The sequence below is a fragment of the Myxocyprinus asiaticus genome, chromosome 15, assembly GCF_019703515.2.
Source record: "Myxocyprinus asiaticus isolate MX2 ecotype Aquarium Trade chromosome 15, UBuf_Myxa_2, whole genome shotgun sequence".
In the NCBI taxonomy this organism is placed as follows: domain Eukaryota; kingdom Metazoa; phylum Chordata; class Actinopteri; order Cypriniformes; family Catostomidae; genus Myxocyprinus; species Myxocyprinus asiaticus.
Genome location: NC_059358.1, coordinates 9,866,065 through 9,887,102, shown reverse-complemented (window position 1 = coordinate 9,887,102; position 21,038 = coordinate 9,866,065). Strand labels below are relative to the sequence as shown.

The 21,038-nt window shown below is 38.3% G+C and overlaps 2 protein-coding genes across 2 annotated transcripts in view; one reads left to right on the top strand and one right to left on the bottom strand.

Moving 5' to 3' along the window:
- LOC127453448 (calcium-transporting ATPase type 2C member 1-like) overlaps window positions 1-21,038 on the bottom strand; it is a 56,786-nt gene that overhangs the window by 29,683 nt on the left and 6,065 nt on the right. The window contains exons 2-3 of the mRNA XM_051719788.1: window positions 10,092-10,196; window positions 9,255-9,371 (exon numbers count right to left, since the gene is read on the bottom strand). Of these exons, the coding sequence (XP_051575748.1) occupies window positions 9,255-9,371; window positions 10,092-10,196 (222 nt within the window). The remainder of the gene's footprint in view (window positions 1-9,254; window positions 9,372-10,091; window positions 10,197-21,038) is intronic.
- The window catches only part of ubxn11 (UBX domain protein 11), a 37,043-nt gene continuing 32,703 nt past the window's right edge, over window positions 16,699-21,038 (top strand). Inside the window, exon 1 of the mRNA XM_051719846.1 lies at window positions 16,699-16,947. The gene's annotated coding sequence lies outside the window, so the exon portion shown is untranslated. The remainder of the gene's footprint in view (window positions 16,948-21,038) is intronic.

Genomic DNA, 21,038 nt, shown 5'->3' with positions numbered 1-21,038 from the left:
GTTAATTTAGTGACAAACTGAAAAACATGCCTTTAACTAAACTAGATATTTTTTTTATTTCTTGCTTTAAATCACTTGAATCTACTTGGTAACAATAAGTGTTTAAATGCATACCTATACACTGATAACAACCAAAAATCAGCATATTTAAACAAACCAAAAAAAATTTATGGTTTGCGTTAAGACAACGCAAGAAAAACATGTTTACATGAGATTTTAAAGAGCACCTATTATGGTTTTTAAACGTGCCTAATTTAGTTTTAAAGGTCTCATACAATAGATTTACATGCATCCAAGGTCAAAAACACTTTAATTTGCTCAATTTAAATTGCAGCATTACCTTTTTTTTCCCCAGTGTCAAAAACAACTCGTTCAATGATCCGTTCTAAAGGATTCATTCTAAACTCCTCCTTTAAGAGAGCCTACTCTGCTCTGATTGGTCAGATGTGCCAGTCTGTTGTGATTGGTCTACTGCTTAGTGTAGTGTTTGAGGGTGGGTCAAAGCTGTTCGCGAGCAGCCAATGAAGAACATAGGAAGTAAGTCTGGAATTACTAATGACTCGTTTCAGGTGTTCAGAATCAGTTCTTTCTTTTGGGAGTCAATAACTCCATTTGTCGTGCACTTTGATTTTTGAAACTTTGCAGATTATTTACATTCACAAACAGCTATATAACAAACTACGTGAAAGGTAATATTTGAAAAACCATAATAGGTGCTCTTTAAATTATCTGATTATTCTCTGCTTTTGATGTCAATCCATAAACAGCCATGCACACAGCACTTGCACACACTGATAGTCGGTGAGAATGCCGGTAAAGGTGTTTACATACAATGCAAAATTGGGGCAAAAATCTACCTAAGCTGATCAGTTTATGACCTTACCCTGGGAAAAAGAAAACACATTTAAAGGCATTTACAGTTGTGCTCAAAAGTTTGCATACCCTGGCAGAAATTGTGAAATTTTGGCATTGATTTTGTCTTTTGATTTGTCATTGATCTTGAATTTAATGATAGTGATCATATGAAGCCATTTATTATGACAGTTGTTTTGGCTCCTTTTTTAAATCATAATGATAACAGAAATCACCCAAATGGCCCTGATCAAAAGTTTAAATACAATTGCAATTTGTGTCTGTGTATAAATAGTCAATGAGTTTGTTAGCTCTCACGTGGATGCATTGAGCAGGCTAGATACTGAGCCATGGGGAGCAGAAAAGAACTGTCAAAAGACCTGCGTAACAAGGTAATGGAACTTTATAAAGATGGAAACAGGATATAAAAAGATAACCAAAGCCTTGAAAATGCCAGTCAGTACTGTTCAATCACTTATTAAGAAGTGGAAAATTCAGGGATCTCTTCATACCAAGCCAAGGTCAGGTAGACCAAGAAAGATTTCAGCCACAACTTCCAGAAGAACTGTTCGGGATACAAAGAAAAACCCACAGGTAACCTCAGGAGAAATGCAGGCTGCTCTGGAAAAAGACTGTGGTTGTTTCAAGGAGCACAATACTTGACCCCTCTCCAAACATAGCGCTTATGGTTGTGACCATAAAGCTCTATTTTGGTCTCGTCACTCCAAATTACAGTGTGCCAGAAGCTGTGAGGCATGTCAAGGTGTTGTCGGGCATATTGTAACTGGGCTTTTTTGTGACATTGGCTTCTTTCTGGCAACCCGACTATGCAGCTCATTTTTGTTCAAGTATGATCGTATTGTGCTCCTTGAAACAACCACACCATCTTTTTCTGTATTTCTCCTGAGGTTACCTGTGAGTTTTTCATTGTATCCTGTACAATTCTTCTGGCAGTTGTGGTTGAAATCTTTCTTGGTCTACCTGACCTTGAACAAAACTCATTGACTATTTATACACAGACACTAATTGCAATTTAAAAAGCCACAGGTGTGGGAAATTAACCTTTAATTGCCATTTAAACCTGTGTGTGTCACCTTGTGTGTCTGTAACAAGGCCAAACATTCAAGGGTATGTAAACTTTTGATCAGGGCCACTTGGGTGATTTCTGTTACCATTATGATTTAAAAAGGAGCCAAACAACTGTGATAATAAATGGCCTCATATGATCACTATCCTTAAATAAAAATATTATTATTATTTTTGTTTTGCATGATCAGTCATTTTCAAAATCAATGCCAAAATTTCACAATTTCTGCCAGGGTAAGCAAATGTTGAGCACAACTGTATATGACCTTACAAGTTGTCTGCTTATTAAACATAATCGGTGCAAGAACATGCATGTTAACACACTGACCGGCTTTTTGCCGAATTTTAAATATCGTCAAAAGGCTGAAAATATTATGCCAGTGTCCCAGCACTATGCGAGGCATGTGTGGAACGTTCTGGAAATATCTTAATCTACAAACACCAGTTTCAAAGTCTAATGAAATACTTAAAGGTGCTATATGTAAAATTGACAACAAGCATTTGAAATGGGTACTGCAGTCCAAATTCAAAATATTGGAGAGTTGTCTGCCCTGCCCCAGACTCTAAGCTCATGCAGGTTGCCAGAATTAGCCAACTTGGCATCCGTTTTAAAGGATTTCTGGGCTTTAAGCCATCTCCATCTCCCAAAGGCATCTCCAATATTTACCCTTGTTTTTACTACACCTCTGGTCATGGTGGTTTTTAGACTGATGGCGAGGCTTTTCAGGTCGGGTGGAATTTGTCATCTCTGATCCAGTTTGTTTGCTGGCTTCCATGGCTACAGCACGCAGTGTTGTTTGCCTGCAAACTTGTTCAAATCTGGCAACCCAGCGGTGTCGAAATACTATTGGTGAGTGGGCAGTGGGCGGTATCTCACAGGCCAAAACATAAACATAAATTCCGGCCCAGAATGGAAACTTCAAAAGTAGCATATACAGGCTGTAGCATTGTTATCAGAGAAGCCAGTATTTCAACTTAGCATGTTTCCTAATTCTCTAATGACATATTATGGTCATTTTATGATTTAGTACAGTAAAAATATTACAAAGCACATTTAAATAGACAGACAGATCATCAATAATACAATTCTTGCAATGGAGTGACACTGCACAGATGGGAAATTTAGTCAAGCATGTTATTTAGCTTATTTCAATGTCCCCTAAGATCATTTGTTAATCAGTGGCACCAGAAATTGATAATGACATGCTGGCATTGCATGAGAAAGTGAAGATTAAAAAGCTGGGAGTGCAAGTTACTTTCTTTGATTGGCCATAGACTGAGTGAGCAGCTTTAATCTATGGCAGGATCTGTCACCCACGGATCACAGTTCCTGCGTAACCGGCAATTAACAGCAACGTACAAGATGAGCTCACCATTTCTTTTGAGCCAGAAATATGGCTGCCTTTTCAAAACCAAACCATGGCTGTACAGTAACCGGTAGGTTAAACATAGGAAGGCAAAACAAACAGGTTCTCACTTCACTGTCTGCTGAAAGTATTTTGACTAATCCTCACACCAACTGTGACGTATACGGATTTACGCTGTGGCTTTGTGCTCAGGGCTGGAGGCATTGTGAAATAATACTGTTGAGAATTTTAATGAATATGGCAAAATAGAAGAAAGAAATAAGAGAGATCATTTTACAGCAGTGCTGGTGTTCACGACTGACAAAAAACACTTCTGATACATTCTGGTCTGTGAAGCATTGAGCTGTAAAAAGAGGGGAAGGTGCCTGTATAAGAGACAGGAAACAAAACAGAACAGAGAAGTCGGCACCTCAAAAGCACAAAGCGAATGTGAAGTGACAGATTAAAGTCCCGACTGCTTGTTGCTCTTAATGCGGTGCTCTTAAGCAGTGATACCTCAAACAGCCTTCATCACACTGCAAGTGAAAAGACTCTTTACTTGCCCAGAAAACAAGCCCTCCCACCCTGCAATAACACGTCAAACTCTGACCAGCAGATGTGAGTTAAAGGTGAAATTAAAAAAGCTTTGGCTGCATCAGAATGTTTCAGCAGATTCTGGGTGTGATCTATGGGTGTTAATTAGGGCCAGGCGATACATCAAATATTTATTGCATTCCTAAAATTATGGAACAATATAAAACATTTTTATTTGGATATCACGTATCCTGAAGACTGCGTCATTAGAATAGTTTCACAATCTTTCATTGTCTCGCAACTTGCAAGTATGAGAGTGTTTAGACTAAGTCTTAAGTTTCGTTTTTTGTTTTAATAGTCTTTGATTTAAACTTCAGTAGCAAAAAATTTTAAGAGTTTGGGAGTTCAATTCAGTTTAAATTGTCAGTTTAAATTATTTGATTCAAAACTGATTCAACCATTCCTTTTTGCCATGACTGAAAAACATTTCACTTAATGTTCAAGCAAAATACAGTGTGGAAAACTTGCCTTGATTGTTTTTTATAAAATTTTAACCACGTTTTAGATTTTATGAAACATTTTGAATCTAGGCATCAAGAGCTCTTTGGTTATGAAACAAATAATTGAGCAGAGTAAATACATAAACATCAAATATCAAGATATATTTTTTTTGCTAATAAGGCTTGCGATTGTAGAGAAAAAGAGTTCAGTGGTAATGAAAGGAAAAAGGCCAAACCACCCTCACACACAGTGATTCAGCATGAACCACCCAGCCGCATTAACCGAAGTCTTCAAAGTCATGACACGACACAGTTGTGTTACTCGTTTTGCTCTTGTTATGACTTCCAGCTACAGGACTTTTACACATGCTTTGCAGTTTTAGAGCAACAGTGACGTAAAAAGGCGACAAAGTGTCCCACCTCTGAAGAGGGCCTGGGTTAATGTGAAAAAATATAATTCCTCCCAGTTATAGCACTATATTTAGCTGATAAGCACCAAGTTTCTGTCTAGGGTGGACTGACATTTTTCAACAGAAGACAGCAGCCTTATAGTTCTATATTGAAAGCGAGAGGGTGATGAACTGGGTAGTTTTACAGCTTTTAGGCCTATACACAAACAAGCCTTTCAATCTTTAAAATGAATTTGTACCCTAAACACTTTGTGGGGAATTTTGCCCCCAGATTATATAAATTTGAGTAATGTGTCTGGAACTGGTATTCTAGATTAGGGAAGTGCGAGACTTGTAGACTAAACGGTACTCATGTTGCTAGTTGGTCAATATTTTTCCCCATTAATACATTACGTTTGACACATATACAGGTGCATCTCAATAAATTAGAATGTCATGGAAAAGTTCATTTATTTCAGTAATTCAACTCAAATTGTGAAACTTGTGTATTAAATTAATTCAGTGCACACAGACTGAAGTAGTTTAAGTCTTTGGTTCTTTTAATTGTGATGATTTTGGCTCACATTTAACAAAAACCCACCAATTCACTATCTCAAAAAATTAGAATACATCATAAGACCAATAAAAAAAACATTTTTAGTGAATTGTTGGCCTTCTGGAAAGTATGTTAATTTACTGTATATGTACTCAATACTTGGTAGGGTCTCCTTTTGCTTTAATTACTGCCTCAATTTGGCGTGGCATGGAGGTGATCAGTTTGTGGCACTGCTGAGGTGGTATGGAAGCCCAGGTTTCTTTGACAATGGCCTTCAGCTCATCTGCATTTTTTGGTCTCTTGTTTCTCATTTTCCTCTTGACAATACCCCATAGATTCTCTATGGGGTTCAGGTCTGGTGAGTTTGCTGGCCAGTCAAGCACACCAACACCATGGTCATTTAACCAACTTTTGGTGCTTTTGGCAGTGTGGGCAGGTGCCAAATCCTGCTGGAAAATGAAATCAGCATCTTTAAAAAGCTGGTCAGCAGAAGGAAGCATGAAGTGCTCCAAAATTTCTTGGTAAACGGGTGCAGTGACTTTGGTTTTCAATAAACACAATGGACCAACACCAGCAGATGACATTGCACCCCAAATCATCACAGACTGTGGAAACTTAACACTGGACTTCAAGCAACTTGGGCTATGAGCTTCTCCACCCTTCCTCCAGACTCTAGGACCTTGGTTTCCAAATGAAATACAAAACTTGCTCTCATCTGAAAAGAGGACTTTGGACCACTGGGTAACAGTCCAGTTCTTCTTCTCCTTAGCCCAGGTAAGATGCCTCTGATGTTGTCTGTGGTTCAGGAGTGGCTTAACAAGAGGAATACGACAACTGTAGCCAAATTCCTTGACACGTCTGTGTGTGGTGGCTCTTGATGCCTTGACCCCAGCCTCAGTCCATTCCTTGTGAAGTTCACCCAAATTCTTGAATCGATTTTGCTTGACAATCCTCATAAGGCTGCGGTTCTCTCGGTTGGTTTTGCATCTTTTTCTTCCACACTTTTTCCTTCCACTCAACTTTCTGTTAACATGCTTGGATACAGCACTCTGTGAACAGCCAGCTTCTTTGGCAATGAATGTTTGTGGCTTACCCTCCTTGTGAAGGGTGTCAATGATTGTCTTCTGGACAACTGTCAGATCAGCAGTCTTCCCCATGATTGTGTAGCCTAGTGAACCAAACTGAGAGACCATTTTGAAGGCTCAGGAAACCTTTGCAGGTGTTTTGAGTTGATTAGCTGATTGGCATGTCACCATATTCTAATTTTTTGAGATAGTGAATTGGTGGGTTTTTGTTAAATGTGAGCCAAAATCATCACAATTAAAAGAACCAAAGACTTAAACTACTTCAGTCTGTGTGCACTGAATTTATTTAATACACGAGTTTCACAATTTGAGTTGAATTACTGAAATAAATGAACTTTTCCACGACATTCTAATTTATTGAGATGCACCTGTATATATATATATTATTTATTTTTATTTTTTTTTGCTTTATTATAATTGAAACTTGAAACCATTTTTTTTTTATTGAAGTGTGTTAAAAAAAAGTCTCCCTTTTGAAAATAAAAGAAAGCTAACAGAATTATAATAAATCAAATTATAAACAAAAAAAATAGCATGTAATTATAACATGTTATATAACTAAAGCATGTTAGTTTACATGTTAGCATAGCATATTAACTACTAAATGAAAAATAACATCAGCTGTGTGAGCTTTTAAAGTAATGTCATATGATTATTAATAATTAACATACTGTAGGTGTGTGACAGTGCAGACAGACTGCTCCTGTCTATACCTTTAACTCAGTGGTTCTCAGCTGGTTTTGCTTCAGGACCCACCATAGTAAAAACATAACCTGTATTTAATGTATCATGGGTTGCATTTCCTTTTATGTTGCATAGTTTTGTTCATGGTTTTCTAGTACAAGGACATCCATCAAGTGACATTATTTTTGTTGTTGTCAGTGACATTTTTGTTGTTGTCAACAACAAAAGTGACAGGAAGTTTTCTCTCCCCCTTTTAAAAATTGAAGAGCATATTTACTTTGAGTCCATTATTACCCCATTTGTTTCCTAATTTCAAACAATTCAAACAGAACATACATATTACACAGGAGGAAAGGCTCCTCATTACCATGGTTAGGTCAGTGTAGCTAGTCGTAAATAAAAGTAATAATAATAACAAATTATAGTATTTATGAAAAAATACTAGCTGAAACTCATCTTGAAACTTTAACTACAACTGCTACTGTTCATATAAAATGAGGTCTAATAGATTCTACCTTTAGATTATTTCATATGAAAGTATAACATTTTGTCAAAATATAAGTTACATTTACTCATGTAAAATCATGAAACAATTTTGTAAAGGTGATGTATAATGAAAAAAAAAAAAAAAAAAGTATGCAGAGAGTATATCATGATCGCTAGCTGGTTCTGTTACACTCGTGCGAAAGTGCAGATGAGAAGCCTTTAGCTGATTGCGAGATTATCATTAAATCTGACTCGGCAGTCCTAAATAGGCTATCACTTGGACGGCCGCCGAAATATCTTCAATGGGAGAACCATGGCATTGTTCTTTCCTTGCTGTCCACGACTCTGTCCGAATAGACCTGTGACCCACTTTTGGGTTGTGACCCACCAGTTGAGAAAGACTGCTCTAACTCACACACACTCATGTCAGTTACAATGGCATCTGTAACTGAAAACTATTGATTTTGTATGGTGCTGCATCCACACCACTGTGTCACTGTAAGTCCAAGATGACACAAGTAAAAAGTTAGAGTGCACCATTAATAATACAAGCAGAATGTATACAAAGTTTCATTTCACCTCAGGTGCGCTTCTTCCCTCTCTCACTCGCAGCGCACGCAGGAAAACCTCCTCTCGCAAGACGAGCAAACTAGCTATGGAAATCGCTTATGTGGTGGTGCAGGAGGTGGATTTCCAAAACATTGGCTTGCAAGTCACTATGGACGTTTTGTTTTCACATTTAAGTATTCTTTAAATCTGTGTTTGCTTGAAAGTTATTTTGCCGCAGAGCGGGCTTTTTCAAGTGCAGGATAATCGCCTCAGGACAGTCAGGTCCCATCTTTCACCGGACTATGTTTATGTTAATTTTGCTTTTCAAAAAGCATACTCCGAGTAAGTAGCCAAGAAAACGACTACTTTAGGCTAGACATGCCATTTTTATTATTATTTGTTTTTACCCTGCTGAACAAGTATATTCAATGATGTGAATGTGTGTGTCATGTTCTATATTTCATGTACAATGATCATAATGCAAGGCAAGCACGTCGCAGATAAATGCCCCTTTAAAGTGAAATGTAGTGTCTGATTTGGCTATTGGAATAGATTAAGCATTTTAAATGGTTTTTTTAACACAATGTTTTTTGACCGTTTTCTATGGGTTTCTTCCTTTTTTAGACTATTCGACTCAAATGTATGTTTAAACGTCTGTGAATTTAGTCATTCCGCACATCCCTATTCTAGATAAATGTTGAGCTGTTGATATCTTTGGTCTCCGACTAACTATCAACATACAATTAGGCTACATACACTAGACCAGAGACTACTTTTATTATCATTATACTGTGATAAATTCCTATCTAACGCTTTGACAGTTTTACTTCCATTGTTCCATTTCAGGAGAGTGACAACATATCCGTTATATTTTAGCAACTGTTTGTATTATGCATTAACATGTGAATGACCAGAGAGTGTTTTGCTTTCATTTAGCTATGCAATCTTCAGTGCGCTTTCAGTGTGCCACATATTTTCACCAGGCAACTTTCTCCTGCAATTTGCATCTCTTCTTTTAATTGCTTTTGATTTTAATAGTCCTTTATACTGCATTTACTGAAGCTAAAATCCCTGAGAGAAAGTATTACACAGTGTTTCAGTTTAATCCCTCAGGGTGCCATTAGTAAGAGACAGACCACTGCATTTTTGTTGGTTGTGTCATTTTTTTCAGCCAGTCAGTATCCTACCTGCGAGATGTATTTTTTCCAGAGTGGTTCATCTTCACTGATGTCAAACTCATTCCATCCATGGTAAGCACGCCGTCGTGCAACCTCCTCCTGGGTGAGACCAAACTGCAGGTCAGCCTAATACAGGGGGAGAGGATGAGAATTGCTGTAAGTCAGAAAACCGCAGTCTTCCCGAAATAACACTTATCGGATGTGTAACCATGACAACTTTAACATTAACTGCTAACAAATAAGATGTTTGTTTTCCCTTTAAAGCGCCAAGTAAAGACATAATTTATGCCATTTGGAACGCGTACTTTGAAAGTGAGAGAGCACACAAAAGCTCTCGTTGCACTTACCTGATGGCTGCGCAAAACTAAAAACGAAGGTCGAAATACTGCTATGTACAACCAAATTTGACCACATAACATCACTTTACAACAAACTCGGAAGCCACATAGTCTCCTTCCCCTTCCTTGTTCAGTTTGCACTAACAAAACATGTCAGCTTCTACTGGCACACAAATTAAATTTTTTTATATTTTTTCCTATTAAAATAGTAATAACTAAGGTGTATCATTCATGGCTCGAGTGCTTCCGAGATTGTGGCTGTATGCTGATGATAGTGGATGAATAAAGGTCATCAGGGAGTAGATGGTCATTACACTGGGGTGATGGAGAACAGAGACATGGCACAACACACTCAGTCATCCATGCCGAGACTGTAAGAACATCCCTGTACTCTCTTATCCTGGGGTGATTCATTAAGGTACATCGTGTGATAGCTGTGGGGATGGGCTTTAAAATTCAAGGATTTTTCAGCTCTAAACAGAAGAAAATCACAGACTGATGAGCATACCTGCAGTGTACAGGCAATCTCGTTCACGGGTAGTTCACTGGCTTTTTTTGAAGTCAGAACCGGAACCATGGTCTCATCTTCACAGAGGGGTTGACACTCTGCAAGCTAGAAAAAAAACAACAAAGGAAAACATTTAAATAAAACAACAACAGGGCAAGTTAACATGATGCATGATAACCCATATGATCACAGAAAATATTCACGTTAATAGGATGTTAACTTTGGAGATAATCCACATCAAAGCATAAAGATAATGCTATCATAACCTAATCTTTCTTCAAAAAAATGAGTACAACAAACAAAAGGATTACAGGCCCAAACATTGAACTTTTTAATGCTACACAATGAAACAAACAATTCTAGGCAGAGCCACTTGGATCATTCTGATCAGACTAACCCCACATAGGAAGTAACTAACTCAATTTCATCATCTGAAACTTTATCCAACCCAAATTGTAGACTCTCAGCTACAGAAAAAAAGCACCATTTCCACTATTTACACAGAGGAAGAGTCATCTGACAATAATCATGGAACCCATCAGATGGATTAATGGAATGCATTAGGGAGGCAAAGGGACATTTTTAGAACTCCAAATAGAATCAAACAACCATTACAGTGTTGGTTCTAAAAGTCTAAATGATACAATGAACAACTTTATAATATCTTGTCTTACATCTGACCAGCTCCATGTTTTAAGTTCAATTACTTTTGTACTGTAAACTATCAAAGTCTGGGAAAAAACAGAGTGAATTATTTTGTAAACCTGATACAGTTGATCCTGATGTAAAAATCATTGTTGAACAGAACAAAAACTATTTGTACACTTTCTGAAGAAAAGGGATGCTTGCCTGTGCAAAACACTGCTATGTGGTTGCTAAGGTGTTCCGAGTGTTTTGTACGCCATTGCTTTTCAGTTTCTAAGATGTTTTAGGTGGTTGCTAGGTTGTTTACTTCTGGTCCGATTCAAAAGAGTCTGGTCTCAATTATATTCTGGTCACTAAATGTCTTCAGGCTCTCCTTCAATGTAACGCTCCGATATACTCATGGCGAAGTTCTTCTTTGTTTTTCGCTTAGAGCTAATAAGACAAAGTTGAGCAACGGAAAGACTGTACCTCTCGTTGGTTTCATACGGATTACACAATCAGAGAATATTTGTTTGATTTAAATTGGTTAATTTAAAAGTAGACAATTCAAGCTTTCTATAGACATATTTCTCATGTCTGCGAGTCAACCCTCTGTGGTCACCGGATACGCCGACTTTTTCCCTGATAACAGCAGAAAGAAATACTCTGTCATTTTTGGTCATACAGATAAGAGTAAGACATCATTCTAAACTATAAAGGGTTTACTTTTATTTGTGGACACAATAACAGCAAAACATTGTGGTTTTGTAAAATAAAGAAATCATACAGGATGCACTTTCTGCCGTCTCGGTCTCCATGAACTTCTGTCTGGAGCGCATCATGAAAATGAACCGAAACAGAGGGGGATTTAAATGCAGATGTCGGGCACACGTTTAATTGAGAATTGATGCCAAGGGTCAAATTTAAATAAAAACTAAAATAAAAATTAAAAAATAAGAAATGACTTGCAAAAAGGGCACTTATCTAGTGAAAGAGGGCAGGTGCTTGAGCACCACTTGGGGTCTATCTGTGCACATGACAGCCTGCCTGAGTTTCGTCGACAGTCGGAGGTGGAAAATTTGATGGAGGCGGCCGCCTCGATTCTCTATGCAGGAAAAACCTGCATTAAAAACCTGATTAAACTGCATATTTCAAATGTGAATGTGTGAATGGCTTTCGGCTACAGATGGCACATGAATGAAGCAGCATATCAAACACCAGTGTGAATGGGCACTTAAGAGTATTAGAGTAGATTTGGTAACCGCACACCGGTGTGTTCACGTTGACAGGTCTTAACTGACTAAAGAACGTAACCGGAATTAGCTGTTGGCCTCATAGTAGGTGGTGCACCGGGTCACACCTACTGATGATGTGGGCCAATTGAATATGAACGCGTTTAGCATCCGGTATGAAGTTTTCCCAAGAGTATGAGTTGTCGAGCTGTTTCAAACCACTGAAACAATCTCAAACACCTTTCTGGCCCGATTTCAATTGAAATTACGTCACACCCATTCGTTCTTCGATTTAGCTTGAAGTATATCGGGGCATTAATCTATGGATTTTCTCATCTGTCAGGTCTGTAACAGAAACACACTGGATGAGTTTAATATTTGAAACTAAATTTCAAAGCAATAGTAATACTTAGGGCTGGCTAAGCGGGCACTGTAGCGGGCTAACTGTAAGATGTCTCAGAATGACACATGACAAGAAATGTTGTAAGAGGGGGCCTGGGTAGCACTGTGGTAAAAGACGCTGGCTACCACCTCTGGAGTTCGCTAGTTCGAATCCTAGGGCGTGCTGAGTCACTCCAGCCAGGTTTCCTGAGCAACCAAATTGGCCTGGTTGCTAGAGAGGGTAGAGTCACATGGGATAACCTCTTCGTGGTCGCTATAATGTGGTTTGTTCTCAGTGGGGCGCGTGGCGAGTTGAGCTTGGATACCGCGGTGGATGGCGTGAAGCCTCCACACACACTATGTCTCCGTGGCAACGTGCTCAACAAGCCACGTGATAAGATGCGCAGGTTGATGTCTTAGACGCGGAGGCAACTGGGATTCATCCTCCGCCACCCAGATTGAGGCGAATCACTACGCGACCACGAGGACTTAAAAGCGCACTGGGATTTGGGCATTCCAAATTGGGGAGGAAAAAAAAAACTTTGAAAGACATGCGCTTGAAGAAACACACTATTATATTTTGAAGAACAGACGATAGAAAAGCAATCGATGTGTGTGTCTGAGGTGCTGTTTGTTCAGAGGCATGCAGCGAGAGTGTGTCTCGTGGAGCACACACACATGTAAAGAGTTCTCACTCTTTCCTTTCTGCTTCAGTCGTCTGAAAACTGTTTGCAAGTATAGTGCTGTCTATGAAAAAGTTGCAAATTACCTCAGACCATCTCAGGAGGTTCTCAAAGTTTATTTTGCTTTATTTCCATGGAACTGTTCATGCTTAACATGCAGTGTGAACGCATCTGCAGGTTCACTTTATAGCCTACATGAGTATACAGCCTAAACAAGTTCACCTTGAACCTAAAATTTATTTATATTTGAATTATTATCAACATTATTATGTTTACATTTATAATTGTCTTTAGATCTTAATTTGTACTAGTAATTTTCCATCTGTTGGAGATGGATTCTTGCGTGACAGCAAATGGAAGGGTGGTTATCTACGTTTGAAGTGCAATATGAATTTAGAAATATCTTTGGTTTAAGTTTTTCGGTTTCAATAAATAAATTAAATTTTTAAAGCAAAATCAATAAAACCAAGAATATTCACCGATCCTTCTGATATTTTTTTTTTTTTAAATATTGTGAAGATTTCTTGCATATTGCCCAGCATTAGTAATAGTGAAGCACCACCAATAAGCACAAGTTGCATTTTTATTTTGATTAAGGCCCACGATAAATTCAGACCTTGCAGGCTAAGTATATAACAGATCACAGCACTAAATTTTCAGCAAGTTTGTTTAGCTTTTGTAAGCACAATGATTTAAGTTTAACCTGCGGTAGATGAAAACAAGTAAGGTTATTAAGATGTAGATTTATTCTTGGAATTACCCAAGGTTAAATGTTCAGGGACCTAGAACCAGAGAGTCTTACTTTAAACAAACTAAGTTACAGTGGAAATAAACACACGACAACATGCAAATCTAAACGAAATACTGCTGTAATTACATTACAGGACACGACCGAAAAAATAAAAAACAGACCAGACAGACAATATGCTCAGAGCATATTCTAAACACAGAATCCGAAGCTCCCAGAACGAACTTTAAGAGAGTTACCCTCAGGTGGAAGTCACTGACGGATATCATTCAGAGTGAAGCTCTACAAAAGAAAAGAGAGAAAGAGAACAGAAGAGAGAAAGATAAAGCCTGTGTCATAGACAGAAAGCTTAAAGTGAAAGAGAATTTGGGCAACCTCTCGTAATCCGTATCATTTTATGTGTTGGATCCAGCATGAATCTTTATAAGAGATCCCCCTGCAATAGCGCAGCATCTAGAAGTGTTAAACGCCATTCGTCCAGCACTATCATTCAGTAGGTACAGCGCAAAGATAAAAGAAAGCATCTTACTGAAGAGCCAGCAAGTCTCAGCCTGAGAGGATTCCCATAATTAAGAGTGGCAAGAGATTAAACCTGTATCAGCCAATCAGTCTCTCAACGCTCTCTGAACAGACCTCTCTTAACATTAATGAATGTATGCTACAATGGGACACAGGACATGGAGTAGATGGGTTCCCTTTACAGAAATTAGGCTATTTCTATAAATTTCATTCTCTGGTTTTCTAACACTCAGTAAAATACTATTTGGCCAAAAGTACGTGGATACTCGCATCTCACCCATTTGTGCTTGTTTAACATTTAATTTCAAAGCTATTGGCAATAATAGGGAGTTGGACATCTCTAACAGCTTCCACTCTTTTGGGAAGGTTTTCCTGTTGAAACAGGGCTGTGAGGAGTTGCTTCCTTTAGTTTCAGAAATAAGAGAATCAGTGAGGTCAAGCACTGATGTTGGGTGATGGGGCCTGAGTCCCAGTTTGTGTTTCAATTTATCCCAAAGTGGGGTTCAGGCCTGGGCTTTGTGCAGGCCAATCAAGTTCAACAACACCAGACTCAGTCAACCATTTCTATACGGATCTTGCTTTGTGCACAGGGGTATTGTACTGCCCTTCAGAATCTACAAAAGCAGATATTTTCGGGTGATTCATGAAAAAGACCCGGTTCAAAAGAGTTATTTGGTCACAACTCTCTTGCGCTGGGTTTGTTGTTGAGTGCAGTGAGCTCATCACAGCAGAATGGGTGAAAAGCGACACGAGACACACTGGTGTGCTCTAAAGATATATTCAATAACTCACAAGATGATATCTGACAAAACCACATATGAACACGCATAACCCGACTGTCGCCAATGGCGACCAGATTTTAAATTATTGTCTCAATCAATTATTTTTGGTCACATTTGCAACCATATTTGTCGCAGTATGTAGCCCTGCATGTTAGAACAGAAAAGGTCCCTTCCCCAAACTGTTCCCACAAAGTTGAAAGCACACAATTCTCCAGAATGTCATTGTATGCCGTAGCATTAAGATTTTTCTTCACTGAAATTAAGGGGCCAAGACAAACCTGTTAATTAGAAGGTGTCCACATACTTTTATCACCATAATAATCTTCTGTCATTGGCTGTTAGGGCTGCTAGCATCACCGTGACAATCACAGTGATAGAGTGCCACTGGCGGTTATGCGCGTGACGTAAAAATATCAACTTACATAAAAGACCTTGCGAAAACATGAAATAAATTCCGGATATAAAGTCATTTACTGACTATAGTAAACTATTAGATCCTTAGTAACTGTGTTGTGAATTCTTCATCCTAGGGACGTGTTAGACTTCTTAATTTTGCGCTACATACAACATTATGGCAACGGGTATTTATAGGATACACATTTAGCGCAATTCAAGCCAAGCGCACATCACGACTGATCAGTAACTAGGCAAATCAACTACAAGTCCATTCATCCCTGGCTAGTTACAATCCCGAAATTCCTTTACAAAACTCATGCACAGGAGAGTAATTAGTGATAACATGTCAACAAACAACATGAAACAAATGGCTCACACCTGTATATGCGCTCTAGAATGTGCAAAAGTGATCTATCCAGCTTTAGTTTTCGAATTTCAGTGAGTACAGACTGATTTCATCTAAAATTTAAATCTAGTAGGCTACACTTTGATTTTATTTATTAAACATTTGATTAATATTGCAAGTACAAACTCTGTTTAAAATGAATGAGTTGGAACAAACAGAACACTCTTGCACAGAAATAGTACAGATTCGTATGAGTTTGCTTAATTGCATGAAATCGTACGAGTTGGTCGTATGAATTTGTATGAGTTTTATAACACCCAATTACTTTCTTCCGTAATACATAAACTCTTTTTGCTTCAATTAATGCTTTGGGACTCTATTCTATGGTTAGGTTTAGAAATGGGGTTTGGGGAAAGAGTATAAAATTAAGAAGCATGTACACAACGTCTGACAGGCGGAACTTTCGCATTGCACATCCAGGGATTTGCACGTCTACAATTTGTACAAATTCATACGAACAAACTCGTAAGATTTCATATTAATTAGACATCTCGTACGAATCTGCACGACTTCTCATGAGATCGGTTGGAATAAAGAGTGAAGGAAAAGGAGCCAATAAATGCATGTAAGAAATGCAGGATTTAGGCAATCCTTCAATACTGTTTAAAAAGCATCCCAGATAGCTATTGCTTAAGGATGCCAAGAGTGCGCATAAGTTATCAAAGGGTGGCCACTTAAGAATCTAAAAGAAAAGATAGTTTTGATTTGCTTAACATTGTCAGATCTAATAATAGCTCAACCTATCTTCAGTGTCTATTAGGGCTGGGATGATTCATCGACGTAATCGACGTCATCGATTACAGAAATACGTCGATTTGCATAACATGCGTCGGCGTGTCGCAATGGAGTAATCAAAATAGCAGCGCCCGGTTTAAGTATGGATTCCCCCGAAGAACAAGCTGCAGCTAAAAAAAAAAACTCGCCTACGGTCATCTAAAGCGTGGGAGTATTTTAGCCAGAGACCCAACAGTGTGGTGCTGTGTAAGCTATACAAATTGGAAATGGCTTATCACAGCAGTACAACCGCCATGAACGAACACTTGAAGCGAAAGCATCCCGGAGCGCTTGGTCAAGACGGCAGCACCGTAAGTCCTGTTTACTTTTTGTCCCCACCCAAGCATGACATTAGTATTACAACACGTGTTTCTGTTAGTAGTAGTCACTTTAAACTGATTTTCTAGATGTTTCCTCATCGCCCCCAAGTTAAAGGTAATTTCTGCTCCGCTGCTAACGTAGGGTGACCATACGTCCTCTTTTTCCCAGACATGTCCTCTTTTTCGGACCTTAAAACAGCGTCCGGCCGGGATTTCTAAATTTGCGAAAATGTCCGGGATTCGGCTTTAGTTGCATTATAATGTGCATCTGGTCTAATACTTCATTGTGTGTGCACGCATATTTGCATTGCTTTAACCCCTCTTTGTAAGTCCCGCCTTCTCGCACACCAATTGGTCAATTATAAGAGGTTTGCAGCAACTATTTGCCAAATTCCTGCCTGTCAATCTCTCCGCGAATGCGCAAAGCACTGTTCGGCATCAAACAGTTGCTTGACCGTAGCGGCAAATGACAGCTGAGTGGAAACAATGCCCAAACAAAAGTGCAAATTTACAGAAGATTTTCACAAAAAATTCCCATGCTTTCTTCCAGGTCGAGATCCGTGGGAAGCAGAACGTATGACATGTAAAGCTGGCACTTGTGTCAGTTGCTAATAAAGGTGCAAGTGATTTAGAAGCACACATTAGCTCTGCGAAGTATAAAGAGTCAGCAAAAGGTGAAAGTTCATCAGGTAAATTAACGGACTACTTTTTGCGACCAGGTAAAATTATCACATTGCTTCATTTTCCATGGCCATTCAAAATAATACTAATAGTAAATGAATGTACGCTCATGGCATCAAATATTTTATTTTAGTACATGGACATTCAAAAGAATGTTGGAAATCTTTATATATTTATTGTCTTTTTCACTGTATTAAAGTTTGCATTTATAGTAATACTGTTTTTTTGTTGCAGAATAATGCCCTGCAGTGCACACTTTTGTTTCTTGTACATTTGTTTGTGTTTAAGAGAAGATGATGTAATAAAATATTGAAATATTAATGAGACAAGTTTTTTATATTTATTTTGGGTGAATTAATTGTTATATTAATCAAGTAATAATTATAAAAAATCTTTAGACTAATCGGAAAAAGAATCGTTAGATTAATCGATAAAATAAAAAATCGTTAGGTGCAGCCCTAGTGTCTATGCCTTTTAACCTGTATCAGAAATATCATATGGCTGTTTTATGTATCATTGTGCTATTTTTTTTAGTCTTTTTTTTTTTTTTCTCTATGCCAAGTCATGTTTTTACAGTGATATTCAGTTACTGACAATTATGATGACAAAAACCAGAGCAAAGCTGTTTATCATCACACACTGCTAGTGACACAAATATAAAATAAAGAAATCAAGCTTTAATTGTTTTCGTATCTCCCGGGCCCCCCATCTGGGTCTCAATTACAAACTGTGGCTGTATCTCCCACTGACAGAACTGGGCCAAGTGCAGGTTCAAGGCCATGCACACACACAGAACAATCTGCTCTCTCATCTCTCTTCATTAGATGATCGAGACTGATCGTCTGCAGTCCGCTAAGAGACACATAATGTCATGTTCACCCTAACAGTTTCCACAGAGTTCAAACCGTACTCTCATCAATCTCTCCTCACCTTTTAAACAGTTCCTCACTGATAGCGAACTTGTGTATGTAGTATGAATAGACCAAGCACACAAAAGGAGGAAAAATGCAGTTCTCTAAAAAATTTGTGTCCTCAGCCCCAGCCATGCCCTTAACACACCTCAGTTTCCACTGAGCCATTCGACGAGCTTAACATTACGCAACACTCCTAAACAAACCAGAACACAAATAGGTACAAAAAAAGAAAATGTCTTTGTTCGGCCACACCTGAGGTTGTTTGAATTTCATCTTTGTCTATGGAAATTCTTGGAATTTTGATAGTCAAAAGATGAAACAAGGAGGAGAACTTTATCCCGTGCCCTGTGTTGTAGGTCAGTCCAGATTTTTACTTGGTACATTTCAACAATCTAAAGCCTTCAGTTAGCATCTTAGGCCATGTCCAGACTGTTTTCGTTTGAAAACGCATCTTTTTCTCTATGTTTTGGCCTTCCGTCCACACCAAGACAGCGTATTTGTCAGCGAAAACGGAGCTTTTGAAAACGCTCTCCCTAGTGAATAAATTTGGATATATCTGAAAACGATTACGTATTTGTCGTCATGTGACGCGGTCATGTGATCCATTTAACCAAAACAATCAAGATGCCGGCCCGTGTTACAGCGGCACTGTTATGCCTGAGATTCACTTTGATAGCGTTGTTAAAGTTAAATGTTACTTTGTAAAACATTCACATTGCATTCCTTCAAAGGCGACATGAAGTTTATTTGGAATTGGTGTCCAGCGACGGAACACGAGAACATTTGCGTTTCAGACTGTATATGCAACTGCAATTTTTTGCATGCGCAGTAAGGGGATTTAAGCATTTTCATGCGTTTCAGTGTGGACGAGCAACTTTTGGAAAATGCTTGAAAACGGCAGTGTGGACGGAGAGCATTTCGAAAAGGAAAACACTGCATCCAGATTAATGTAAGCATAGCCTTAGACTCTTTGAAATACTGTCCACGCTGTGGAAGCTTATTTTGTTTTTCCAAACAAAAGATTCTCACCAATCCCCTTGCTTTATAACAAAATTGAAAAGTGAACAGAAGAATCACATTAACAGTAGAGTCAACTTGGCACAATGTCATAGTTTAAGGCCCCTGTGCACGTCCTAATAAATCGAAGAACAAACAGGTGTGACATAATTTAGAACAAAAGCTGGCCAAAAAGAAGTTGCTTTGAAGTTAATTTTGGTGGTTCATAACAGCTTGCCAATATTTGTTTAGTCAGTTAAGATCAGTCAACATGAACACACCAGTGTGCAGAGTTCTCATCGAGCTGGTGCATCATCTGTACAATCGTTCGAGTAGATATTTTACAAAAACATGTTTTTTTTTTTTTTTTAGTTTAATTAGTCTACAAAAGGAATCAAATCCACTAAAATACTCTTAAGTGCCCATTCACTAATGTGCCATCTGCAGTCAAAAGCCATTTACACATCTGCCCAAAGTGAGAGATGCCTCTCTTATCCAGGGTTTTTCCTGCATAGAGAATTAGGAGGCAAATTTAGCGCCGCTTCCGACTGTTGATGAAACTCAGGCAGGCAGTCACGTGCACACACCCCAAGTGGTGTTCAATCACCCACCCTCTTTCATTAGATAAGTGCCCTTTTTGCAAGTAATCTCTTATTTTTTAATTTATATTTTAGTTTTTATTTAAATTTGACCCGTGGCATCAATTCTCAATTAAACGTGTGCCCAACATCTGCATTTAAGTTGCAATTCTGCGAGACCACACGAGCCCCTGCCCCTCTGTTTCGGTTCATTTTCATGATGTGCTCCAGACAGAAGTTCACGGAGACCGAGATGGCAGAAAGCGCATCCTGTATGACTTCTATATTTTACAAAACCACAACGTTTTGCTGTTATTGTGAGTGTCCACAAATAAAAGTAAACCCTTTATAGTTTCAAATGATGTCTTACTCTTATCTATATTACCAAAAATTACGGAGTATTTCTTTCTGCTGTTATCAGGGAAAAAGTCAGCTGTGAATTTACCTCAGAAGAAGAGCGTGATTCAATACGGCCTAACACAAAAAGTGTCTCCCAAAAGTTAATTTGAGCAAAAACTGGACTCTACAAAATCTATTATGTGTTTCATGGCCTTTTTTCAGTGACTTTAAAAATGACTAACCATGCATAATCTTGATTCTCTCAAAAATGCAAATATGTACATCTCATGTTTGGAGGCTCTTATGTTACAACACTGCTGAGAAAGTGCTGCAGTTTATTCATTCATTTTGTTAATTATTCATGCTTGACATGATGACTAAAATCATGTCAACTGTATCTGGGTAAAATTTTGTATTGTTATCTCAAAGCAAGTTATGGCATTTGGAACCAAGGTAGCCTTTTTTATCAAAAAGTCCAAAAAACTCTCCAAACAAGTGATCTGAGGGTTTTACTGAACCTAAGAACTACTTGCATTTGTAAACGCCACAATAAACCAGAAACATAATTACATAG